Source organism: Triplophysa rosa, linkage group LG18 (genome assembly GCF_024868665.1).
Source record: "Triplophysa rosa linkage group LG18, Trosa_1v2, whole genome shotgun sequence".
Taxonomy (NCBI): Eukaryota; Metazoa; Chordata; class Actinopteri; order Cypriniformes; family Nemacheilidae; genus Triplophysa; species Triplophysa rosa.
The window spans coordinates 7,343,876-7,357,245 of record NC_079907.1 but is presented as its reverse complement, the minus strand read 5'-3'; the positions used below and the strand labels follow the sequence as shown (position 1 = coordinate 7,357,245).

At 39.3% G+C, this 13,370-nt stretch overlaps 1 protein-coding gene across 5 annotated transcripts in view; it reads right to left on the bottom strand.

Annotated features, from left to right (window-relative positions):
• Positions 1-13,370, bottom strand: part of vti1a (vesicle transport through interaction with t-SNAREs 1A) — a 118,767-nt gene that overhangs the window by 45,821 nt on the left and 59,576 nt on the right. For all 5 annotated transcript variants that reach the window (XR_008964756.1, XM_057357859.1, XM_057357860.1 and 2 more), the window contains one exon: positions 3,691-3,761. Coding sequence is in view for 4 of the 5 variants with exons in the window: in XM_057357859.1 (XP_057213842.1) it covers positions 3,691-3,761 (71 nt within the window). In the remaining variant the exon portion in view is untranslated. The remainder of the gene's footprint in view (positions 1-3,690; positions 3,762-13,370) is intronic.

Genomic DNA, 13,370 nt, shown 5'->3' with positions numbered 1-13,370 from the left:
CGGCGGCCCGAGAGCTGCCTGATGTCTCTCTCTTAGCGATGGATCTGTCCCACGAGAGATCCGTCGGCTTTTCCCACAATCCCTTTCTCCTTCGCTCTCTGTGTCAGCGGGTCAGAGGCATGCCAGGAAGAAAACACATGGCGGAGCTCTCCGTGAATTAGGTTCCCAAAACAAAACCCACAATGATTACCGGTTGAGCGGATAGAGCAGATTCGGATTACAGGACGGTTTCTGTAAAATGATTCACAGCAGCTTGGATTTAACCCTATGGAGTTAAAACAGTCACGGATGACTAAACTTAAAGCAATACACCACAAACAACAGCGTGATTTAACCAGAAAGTGAAATATTACCAAAACAAGAGAGTTTAAAGCTAGATTTGTACATGGTGGTTGCCAGGGTGTTGCTATGCCGAGTGGTTTTTAGCATGTTGTTGCTACAGCATCTCTTACTGTTTATGTGTATCTGTTTGAGATTGAGGGCGTAGAAGTGTGCCGATTGTTAAAAGACACTCCAAAAACGTTTTCATCTATCGTCTCCTTCGCAGGAAAAGCAGTTTAAGGCTCTTTCCATCTAATGTCTTCTTATCATGCTTTCTCTTCTTTTCTTCTCCCCATTTCTCCTGCCTGGCAAAACGTCTTTAAAGGGCCAGTCGGGGCTCCGGGGAAGGGGAGCTATTCTCCGTAGACAGCAGACCTTTGAAAGGAAATGTTTTATTTCCTTTGAAATGAGCTGCCTGCCCAACTGCCATGTTATGATCTTTAAGCATCCTTCATAAGGGGCCATAAGAGGGGCCCCTGACTGAGCTCTCTATACCTGTCTTCTAGGAAGAAAGAGAGCGAGAAACAGAGAGAGGGCGAGAGACATGCTAAGACTATGCAGGGGACGTGACAGGGACAAATAGATAGAGTGATGGAGTGAGATATGCAAAGGTAAAGACGATTACACAAGCAGAGGGAAGCAAATGAAATAAAGGTTGAAGTGAGGCAGGGGTGAGATAAAGAAGCGATGAGAATGTGAGGAGAGATATTTGATACTTGCAGGGGGGTGAGACTCAAAAAAGCTCACCACAAACAGTTCTGTATATCATCGCCTTTCATACTCATCTTACATATCGTCGCTGTCGGGCGGAAACCTCCTATGTCCAAATTTGGTCAATTTCATATTTTTTTCACAAATCGATGCTATTGGTCAGTCCCCATGTGGTTCTGTTATTTTTACAAATTATTAACCAATCTAAAGTGTTGAAAATAGCTTGAGAGCAAATCTCTTAACTCCATTGGACACATCAACTGTCTGAGAAGTCTTGTAACTACACCTCTTCTTCACTCCATGGGAGCTTCTCGGCATTACGTCTCCTGATTGAAAGTTTTTTAGACAATAATGACTGAAAATAGTTAGGTTAGATACATTTGAGTAGGCCTGTTTTGTTAAAAATCGATAGTAATGCTTCGGTGCAGAAGGAAGCCCGTGAGCCACGAAGGTAAGTTTGCGAGCAGATTCGGCTAATTTCCACCTATTAGACAGCCTAGTCAGCTCATCGTTTTTTGTATTACATCACTTATAGTTCTTAAACCTTTAAAATAGAGTTTAGGAAGATGTATGTAACCACAGTCGTTAGCTTTGGTTAACTATTGAAGCCTTTTCTCTTGTCAAGAGGCTCAACGCGACCGCCGACTTTATTTGCGTGCAGATTAATTTCCGCCTATATTAGACAGGCTGTTTAAAGTTTTATTTTGGTATTGCATCACTCATAGCTCTACCGTTTAAAATAGAGTTTAGGAAGATGTATGTAACCACAATCATTAGCTTTCATTAGCTCTTAAAGCCTCGTCTCTTGTCAAAAGGCTCAACGCGACCGCAGACTTTGATGAACACTGCTGGCAGCAGCGACGTCTGTGTCCGTACCATTCTTATCAATGACAGCGTAATCTCGTATCTCCCTGCTCCCAAGTCCTAAACCTTGTATCTCCGATTAAACTTGGTTTTGGGGAAATGTTGTGTTAATGTTGGTACACAACAGTATATGATAGCAATATACGGTATAATACCAACTTTAACGATACAATGTTTAATAACTCAAAAAATATGCAGTTTTTTTAATTTCCTGAAAAATAATGGTTTTGGAGATGCGAGGATTCCGCCCGACAACGACGATATGTCTATATTATGCTGTTAGGCTGTGAGCCTGATCGTTATATATGGCCAGGAAAAAATATATTTTTTCAGATATTAATTGCAATTATAAAATCCAAAAAAATACAGCACGTAAATGGAAAGATTTCAGTTTAAAAGCATTTGCAGTAATAAAAAAAATTGGACACCTTATGTCATGCATAACAAATAATTGCATTAGATACAGAACAAAATCTTTATAAAATATAAATAACAAATATCAAAACACTTTTTGGGTAAACATTTTACAAAAAAAGATTTCTGAATTATATATTATAAAAATCACTCGTTTTCAAAAACTTTTAGGCTACTGTACACAGTGTATATGAAGAGTTTGGTTCCAAAATGAGATAAAATTTGAAAAATCATGTTTTTTACTGTTATCATGCTTTTATCATGTTTTATTGTGTTAGTTAGCTGTAATTTTTGAGTTATTATTATGGCTTAAATCAAAACAAAACAAACCAAACCAACTGCAGTTTGATTGATATTAATTGGAATGCTCAATAAAAAACATGATTTTTAAAAACTTTCTCATTTATCTCATACACTTCCAGTCAAAAGTTCATGATCACTTTACTCATTCTTTTTTCATATTTTTTCCACAGTTTAGAATGATAGTAAACCCATCAAAACCATGGAATAACACAAATGTAGCTGTGGGAATTGTGTTATGACTAAAAGCATCCAAAATAAATTAGCTCTATGTTATATTTTAGCATCTTTTTATCATCCAGCTTCATGAGGTCTCAACCTGGGAAGCTTTGTATATAGTACTGAAGGAATTTCCATCTATGCTGGACTCGTATTGACTGCTTTTTATTCATTATTCGGTCCAAGTACACAATTTTGAAAATATTTTTTAAACACAAATTTGGTTTTCTAATAATATAAATTAGTATGTTGGCACAATTACATTAGTGTCTACAAAAGTAATTTCAAACATTGAAACATACACCTTCAGATTAAACGATTTTTAAGATCATGAGTAACATTTTTGTCAAGTTTTCCTAAACATGTGACTGGTAGTCTTAGTGTATAGTATACTATGTATTTTACAGGAAGGGCATTCAAGTTTGACATTCAGGTAACATTTTATGGAAGACCTTACAGCATCACAGCAGGCAGAAGACTCAAGAACAAACACTTGTTCTGTCCGGAGGTGTTTGTGTTGTCCAGCTATGACTGTTTAGACAGTCTTACATCATGCGTGACTTCACTGCATGAGACGGGACGACTACAAAGACGTCTTATTGGTACTGTGCTGTACGTCAAGCGGTTTTTTATGTGTTCTGTACATTCGACAAATCATTGTAGCAGGGCAGCTATGCTAATGTCCACAGATATGAAGGGAGCGTGAGATCAGGGTGGTCAGGGTGTGCGAACGGGTGAGCTCCTGTTTTCCTGTCAAGGCTCTTTATGTCATCTTTAAATCTAAGATCTGATCAACATAAGTGTTTGTAAGCCTGTGTGCTTGTCTGTAGGCTGTAGGTGTGTCTGTGGTCGTAAACTCACCCGATCTCGGGACCTCTGGATCTTTTCGCGGTCAGTGGCGAGGTTGGTGAGGATCTCCTGTCCAACTTGCTCTGTAAAGAAAGATAAAAGAAAAAACAGGTTAAACGTATTAGTAAAACTCTTTTATGGACACGTGTCATCTTACATCACCAAAGATCACGCATGAGCGTGTATGGGTACCACATTCATGTACAAAATGTAAAAACAACCCAGATGCCAGGGGATCCCGAACCACAATTTGCTCTCGCCAACATGAGTTACTGAAATGTTTTTGCATATCCCAGCGTGTCGCATCAGCCCAAGCCAGATCGGCACATGCAATATTCAGCTGCTTGCTTACAAACGCATCTCATCTGTCATGATGTAAACCCATTTACCGCACACACTTAGACATCTGTAACATGCCGTCTGACAAGCTCACGGTCACTGTCATATGCGTATCCCAAAGGCTCCAAAAAAAACAAAACAATAAACAAAACACAATCTCACCCTCCCTTTTGCGAAAACACTCCATTATAAGTAGAAACCACATTAGCAGTTCGAAGAGGAGGAGAGTAAAAATCTTTGCATAGATCAAAGCTTTGCTTTCAAATGCACCGAACAATCGCGAGTAAACAACACTCACGACTGGATTACACTACACAGGTGCAGCGCCGAAAGAGCCTGCGTGTGGCGTAACGCTCGAGGAACAGAGAAATGGCCTACATCTGCGCGCTGTCTCGCAATGACAGAACAGTACAAAAAGAAAACGACCGAGACAAGACCTAAGGTGCACGGGCCCGTGGCTAAACACACATCTCTTGCCTTCATTAATTTCCAATCAGAGTGGAGACAGATTGAAGGATACTCAGATTAGATGGAGCAGTCACACCGCAAAGTGACAGATAGGCCAGATTAAAAGACTGAATACAGATATTAATAACCATCATAACCGCGGCCGGCGAATACAGCAGCCCACATGGGAGTGGAAATCTTGTGTAAAGAAAATTAAGCACCGCTATCTATCTCTGTCCGGGGCGAAAGGGGCCTTTAAACAAATGAATGTGACACGGTCACAATGGCAACAATGCGGCGCGCTTTGCGACACGCACACACAAAGATAAAGAGGGGACGCGCTCGCTCATATATCACTTCAGATGATAGATGAGACCGTTGGCATGAAGAGGTCTAAACGCAAATGAAACAATCCTGTCAGCGCCCTCCGTTTACGCCCGGCCAGCCACGAGATATAAATAAACACATGAGAGAAACCTCTGATTGGTCAACTTTGAGCTGAATTGTAACGGTAATTCTTGGTATTGAGATATTTAGAGTCAAGGTCTCCCATTCCGGCCGCACAGCTGTCTCCGTCAACCATGATTGTCAGCACTCAATCGTTCTGATGAGGAGACAAATTCACATAAGAATGACTTCTCTAATACAAGTAACAGAAGGGTTAGCTGACTCCACGAGTGCCTCTGAATAAAAGCTGTTAAACCAAACTGTATAATGTAATGTTCCTGCGGCCAACACGCTGTAAAACACATTACGGTCTTCAGTTTCAGTTCCCCAGTGCATGAGACCAAAGATAAATATTTCCCTTAGTTGTGGGACCACAAATTGATGTTGCCATTAGGAACGAGCTCTAAATGCACACACACACGATTAGAAGTATCTACGCCATATTCCCAGGAACTTCCCGAACCCACAATTACACGGCTCTTTTTCTCACTTGTGTAACGTTTATATATCCGTTTGTCTCTGTTTCACTAATAATCGGATTTGTCCGTCGTTCTTCTTTATCCGTATATTTGTAGAGTAATGAGAGTTTGAGAGGAGTGTGGCGGTGGAGGTTTGAGCAGAGAGAAACAGAGGAAGTCAGATGCTGTGTTTGGATGGAGAAAAACAAACACACTGTAAAACGGGGGAATAACATGCACTGTGTCCAAACATGCCTACTTTTTCTATTATATAATACAAAAATCAGTAGAAAAATGTCTGAATCTTGAGATTTTTTTCCGGTTACTTTTTACAGTAAGGTTGTATCTAAAAGGAACAGTTCACCCCAAAATTTAAATGCTGTCATCATTTACTCACCCTCGAGTTGTTCCAACCCCATAGGCGTAATTTGCGGTTGGGACATGTCCCCACCACTTTTTGGAAGAAATTAAGAAATGCTTGCGGAAGGTATTGTTTAGGGGCCATTAACATCTAAAACTCATGGAAAACACAGGATGCGCCGCTTTCTCACCATCACTCATAAGTTATATTTGCGGAAGACAGAGAGCCGCTTGCTTGTGCATCCAGTGTCCAAGCACAAAAACGCGTAGACCAATGAACAAGTGACATTTTTAGTCATAGGAATAAACTGTTTTTAAGTGTAATGCACTGCAAAAGCCATGTGACCTTCCCCAAATGACAGTTTGGGAACCACATACTGTGAGAGCTGGAGTCGAAAAGCAGAGTAGCAAATGCACGGAAATATTCCCAATGAGTTATTACAGAAAGAAAAATATTAAAATATTGTTTTTGTCATCTCTGTCCCCACCACTTTCAAAACAAAGTTACGCCACTGTCCAAACCTGTATACATTTCTTTATATTTGGAAGAATGCTTGTCACCAAACAGTTCTTGGCCACCATTCGTTTTAGTAAGAACGACATTCAAATGTCGCGAACAGGCAATTAGGTTTAATCATTTGTAAGTATAATGTTATATGTTATTAAAAGACATATTTATATTTAATTTGTCAAAAAAAACCTGTCAAAATGATTTGTTGCATCCGGGTTACTGTGTCTTATTAGTTTTGAGGGGTTGTTATCTGGGAATAATGAACCTGCAAATGTTGCGACTGGCCAATCAGAATCAAGCATTCCAACGAGTCGTGTAATAACAAGGATAAAGCATGCTTAAAACTATAATGCTCATGGTTAGTTCATGTTTGTCAATGCGTTTATTAATGTTTACAAATACAGCCTTATTGTAAAGTGTTTTTCTTTTTTCTATCATAAAAAAACTAACTATCGCTTATAGACGGTGACAGTACAGACATGCTCTGTTTGTTATAAAAACGAGCACAGGCGTAACTAATAAACATAACCAAGCTGAAATATCAGTACGGCACACACTACATTTAGATCTCCGAGGTCATTATCACGTACAAAAAAGTCATTTTTTATGCTTAGCATGAATTACGGTCAGTTGTACGTTTCACTTCAGATGCTTGTCTACGTAATGAGGTGCTAATTAATTATCACACAGTTTAATGAAGACGCTGACATTCTGTAAATTGCGTGTAGCTGTGAAAAACATGGGCGAGAGGAAAACAAAATAAATAAATAAATACCCCCATGCTTACGTTCACAGCTCATAATGATATAAAATATTATTTCCCCGCTTAAGGCCCTATTAACAATTTAAATGACCCGGACGCCAAGCTTTTCCACAGGCCTGCTCTAGTTAAAGATCCAGATCCCTAAGGCCCATTTAACAAGGATATTACTAAAATCTATAACGGCGCCATCATTACCGATGGGCTGTTTATTAATGCAGTCCCCTTAACAGCTTGCTGACCACCGCTTACAGACCTTTGCTCTAACTGCTGTGCCAATATGATCATATGTGAACATACTGTGCTGTTTATACTGTACATGTGGAGAGATTTAAACTGATCCTGCCGGCGGGTAATGCAGAATTATTTGGACCCTGTAATGGGATATGATCAGGGCTGTAAATTAACTTTTTTGCATAGAAAAAAACAGAGTTTTAAAGTTTTGTAGCACAGGCCAAACAGTTGTAGCACAAGTATACGTCTGTTATCATCCTCAAGTGATCACATAAATAAACAGGTCACTGAAAAAGGACATTAACATTATACAAATGGATAAATTATGGCCATATCATTTTTTGTTTTTACCAAATTCATTTTTTCCTTATTCGTTTTTCTGAGTTCCGTATTTTCAATGCTTTACAGTAGTAAATACATTTCTCCATAAAAATACTGTATACTATGGTATTTACTACATTAAACTGCAGTAAAATTCTTGTGTACTATATTATATTTGAACCTTACTATGGTAAATATTAAAGTATACTATACTGTAGTGTTTACTACAGTTTATAAATTTGTTAGTTTTAAAGTTAATTATTTTACCATCTGGTTAAAATTAAGCAGACTTTTATTTTGGCGGGTGGTCATGAAGATGCTTGACGCTTCAGAGCTTTGACAGTAGCTTCACTCAAACCGTGAAATGCTCGTAAAATAAACTTAGAACAACACTGTGGATGAAGTTCATGTCCTCATATAGGAACATACAGACAAATCCACAAATGTCACGCTTGTAACATGTTAAAGTGTGCAACTCATTCACTCATACACACGCAGAACAAGTGTTGACATATTTTAATAGTTGAATTCCACTTTCGTGATTCCTTACATGTTTTCCCACATCGTGCAGATCATAGGGCTCCTTGATGCAGCCGGAAAACAAGTTTTAATTGCAAAAACTAAATAATGAAAATACATATGGGTGCGCCATTAGTTAACCTCTCACACGAACAAGCACAACGACAAACGCACTTCACACAAACAAGCGGCTCTGTCTAATGCACCAGCCAAACTGTATCGCACACGTGCTACACTATTACATTTATTCGTAGCACAGACAGATTTTTTCGTAGCATGTGCGACATACAGTATATGTTGCACCATACAGCCCTGGATATGATGTCTTTCTGTTGTGTTTGAAATGTAGAATAAATTAATGTTAAATGTTAAAATCTGTGTTTAGCTTTGTGTTGTGTCAAGAGGTCAAACTACTGATGTTTAGCTCTTTGATCAAACATGAGTCAAGTCATCTAGCTTTTGTATGGTTTCAATTGTGATGAAATTATGTACTGAAATATGAAATATTGCAATGTCTAGGCAAAAATAATCTTAGATTCATACAGAGAAATCTCTGAAACCTTTTGGCCTAACCGGCAATTCCTACATCTGCAACGCTTTTCTATTTACATTTCTTTTTATCTTGCTTTTGTGAGTGTTTTCCTTCTACTTCACTACTTTCCCATGATTCCACACTCCTGAAACATTGTTACTGCAGTCAAACTTTCTTTCATCTTACTGTCTGACTGTCTTTCCTTTCTGTATGACCGACCGTGCCCGTCCGCCTTTGAGCCTGGCCTGCAGGAACATCAAATCACTCAGGACATCTCGGAGGTCCGAATGTCACTCGTTTTCATCCCTCTCTTCCCGTCGGCCGTTTGCAGCAAGACTGAAGCAAAAGACACCAGGGAAGAGGCGTTTTCCACCTCTACATTTCCTCATCTGTCAGTCCATCCACCTCTCCTCAGCAGACACATATAATTGGGCACATCATCAATTTTACAACAGCTGTTTGAGAGCAAGTCTTTTCTGAGTTGTCTGAAGAGCTCTGTCTGTCCCCAGAGCTGAAAGGCTACATGCCCTGACACAGACTCAGTCCCCGGCTTCGGACTGCTTTTTATTACTGTGTGCAGCCACTTTTTGAAGGTTACCACAGAGTTCTATCTGGACACAATCCACAGCCAGCCAAATGAGAGCAAAAGTGCCCAGGGGAAGAGTAAAGGCAGGTCCAACACCGACTGTCCCGCACACACACGGAAGATCAACGCAGGAACACAGTTCCTTTCTCTCCGTTTCAGACAAGATAGTCCCCCATCAGGGAGCAAAGTGCTGAAAGTACTTTTATTATTCTTGTTATTTGGTTACACTATTCAACTGCTGATCCCAACAAATGTGACCCTGGACCACAAAACCTGTCGTACTGTAAGTAGCACGGGAACATTTTTAGTATTAGCCAAAAATACATTGTATGGGTCAAAATGATCAATTTTTCTTTTATGCCAAAAATCATTAGGATATTAAGCAAAGATCATGTTGCATAAAGAAATTTTGGAAATTTCCTACCGTAGATATTTCAAAACTTTATTTTTGTGAGTAATATGCAATGCTAAGGACTTCATTTGGACAATTTTAAAGGCGATTTTCTCAATATAATTGTTTTTTGCACCCTCAGATTCCAGATTTTCGGTTGTAACAAACCATACATCAGTGGAAAGCTTAGTTATTCAGCTTTCAGATGACGTCATAATCTCAATTTCGAAAAATTGCCCCCTGAAGACTGGTTTTGTTGTCCAGGGTCACATTTTTGCACGTCCTCTCGGTTTCTTTAAAAGAAATAACTCAAAACAATAAGATGAATTTGAGTGACAGCTTTATTTGTTCATTCCAAAAAATACATACATATACCGTGATAATAGTGAATTCCTATCGCCGTGACAACGGTGAATCAAAAACTAATAAAGCCCTAATACAACCTAAACCTGTCTTGTCTAAAACTTTAATAAGGTTCAAAGTTAGGGTTTACTATGCCAGACAGACAAATGATATATAGAATGAAATGGAAATGAAGATAATAGGATGGCTTCAGAGGTACAAACAGGAGAGATACGGTACGGGCCGTGGCCTGTCTGCTCAAGAGCGAGTGCTGGGTAATCAGGCCCCATTCCTCCGGCCTTTTTTCACTCCGCTGGGCTCTGTTTTATTCATTGGCTCAGCCCTGACCCTGCCGCGCTTCTGCTCCGACAAATCACTTCTGATTAAGACAAATCTTTATTAGCCAGCCACTCAACTTTCCCTATTAATCATCTTCTTCTCTCTCTCTCTTTCAGCGCACACACGGCACATCTCACACGCTCTTCTAAAGACCCGATTACCGCCGATTGTTGTGTGTGGAGATGTGAGGGCTTCGTCTGGGTGATAAGGCACAGGTTTAATGGGTATGAATGACCACGCCGGAGGGACAGCGTAAGCTAATAGAACTATTTGTTTGAGATGGGGGGAGGAAGGAGAAAATGAACATGGATTTCCCTCCCATATCCACTTTATTATAATTGAGCGGCTTTTTGAGCGGCTCTCGACAGACCGGATGACAAGAAGCACTGGTGAACGGGTTCAACAGTTCTGACACCCATCAGTAGGAACATAAAAACAAACATACTTTATACATTTTAAAAAAATGTAATCAAGATTAATACGGAGCTTTCCTGTGGCTCAGTGGTTAGAGCATGGCGTTAGCAACGCCAAGGTCATGGGTTCTTATCCCAGGGGATTGCACATGCTTAGATGCAATGTATAGTATAATGCAACGTAAGTTGCGTTGGATAAAATCGTCTGCCAAATGCATAAATGTAATTAAAATCCCAATTTTACTGATAAAAAAATACAAAAGTCTTCATTTTTGTTTAGAGAAAATGTTGCATAAGCCTTAAACTACTTAGCTTGCAGTCATTAACCTTAAAGAAGTTAAATACAAAAATAAAAGACAAAAATCTCAATTGCTAACTCATTTGGTAATGAGTCTGACACCAATAAAGTTACTCTCAGATCACATAAAAATCTTTCAACAATCTTAACAAATAAGTTAGTATTCAAGGTTTTTCCAAGGCTTATACAACTTCTAAAAAAAATGAAGTGTGAATGGGGCCATGTAAGGACATAAAGCAATGATGATTTTAACATCCAGTACATGAAAGAAATAAAGCATCACAATTAAAGATTCTAAAAAGTCAACAGTACCCCTAATTAAATAACGACCCATAAATTGACATCCAAATAAAACAGTTTCTTTTAAATATCCGTGCCCTTCAATTAACAGAGTCCTACCTAACACAGTCCTAACAGGTATTACATTAGACCTAAACAAAGTTGACAAGAGGTGGGCGGGGAAGGTGTGGGGTGGTTAGTTTTCCCACAGCAAATTGCTTCAATTTAATCAACTGGCATTACTGAAGCATCCAAATGAAAACTAATAGAGTCTGGGGTAGCTCTTGATTGCTTCACTTACAAAACGTTCTGGTCGTTCAACTGATTTCAGGCTCCTCAATTAAACAGGCAAAATTTCCATGGGCCACTGGAGAGCCATACATCTACGACGCCCAAACTGGTCAATCCACACCCATCAAATAGACCATGTTCACTTCATTCTTTTTTCACAGCAGGAAATGATTTCTTTGGGCCTAACAGAGCTGGAATGTGCACCGAACGTGACCGAGTAAAATTAATACACACTGTCAGCTGACTATATTAATATTGATGTCAGTGCCGCCACTTGGTTTTTTCTTTAGTGAACATGACTTTTTGCTGCTCTGCCCGAAAGATTCTTGTTTATAGCTTGTGTTCAAAGAATGCAAGAAAACATGTGCATTCTTTTTCATATGTCATAAACATGACTGCATGTGCAATGATGGCATCAATATGCTTCACTGCTACCATCCAAACAAACCGTCAATGTCACAAAGTCAGATAAAAACAAGTCTTATGAACAACACATACAGAATATGAATACTGAACAGACACGCACATCTGAGCTGAAGAATGTGTGATTTTCTGAGAGAACTGAGAAGAAACAAGAGAAAGAAAGACTAACTGGAAAACCGTAAAAGTGCAAAAGTGAGAAACCGCTAAACACGAGCTGGCGTGGTGGGGCGGCAATTCTTATAATCACCTCACTACCTCCTAATCACATGCTGCACATCATTTACCGAACACCGGCAAACTTCACACCCTGCCAGACTCGCGCGCTCGACTCTGTCGTACTAGAGAAACATCCTGACGTTCCGCCGCCGTCTTTTAGGAACAGTTTAGGAACGTTAATGATCCCATTACCGTTCATTAAATCCTGTAACGCCTCTAATCACAAACTTGACAGCCAGATCAAACAGCCAAACGCAAATTTTGCCTTTTAATTATCTGTAAAACACAACACCTCGGGGTGTTCATCCCTGCCTATCTCTGACGAAAACCTCCGCCAAACAATGCCAAGATCTAACACTTCCTAACAGTTTATTATCCAATAAAAAACCCAAACAAAAACCCAACGCGCATTCAGATCTTAAAAGCGATCTTCACAATTAGCGGAGTGCTCGGGGAGCCATGCGGTCCTACGTATCGCAGGACTCCAAATTGAAACACCTTAATTATATTTGTCAAAACAATGTGCCATCACCCTCATTTGCATGTTTTGACAGCCGCCCCCGAGTGGTGCTCAGAAAGACTTAAGCACATTTAAGCACCCACTGATTTTATTTTTCACTCTCTTTTTTATAAATGAATCCATTGATCCACTGAGTTTTGGTTAAAGGTGCGCTCCTTACTCCATTAATCCACTCTAGAAAACAATAGGACAAGTCCTTAAATATGCTTGGACTGTAATGATATGGTGCTGATACTGCAGATTCATAAAAGCACTCTAAAAACAGAAAAATCCAATCCAAAACTGTAAAACAACAATTATTTTTTGCCAACAAGTGCTCAGGTGTGCCTTCTAAGTTGCAGACATTTTTACAAATCTTATCAATCAAATCACAGAATCTTGCATGATTCTGATTCTTGATACTCAAAACAACGCAAAGCAAAATTCGCACAAGGAAACTCAGCCGATCAGAGATACCACTCATGTCACACCACCGAAACCTGCTGAACTACATCAACACAAACCACAACAACAAAATATGTTTGTCTAACGACACTGAAACATTCCTATGACTATTGAATGACAATTGTTACTGTACTTTTGCAAAAGTATGTTAAGCATGTCGGTAAAAAATTGGGTTACTATACAGTATGTATAGCAAAATACGACTTTTTATGTGACCTAAAA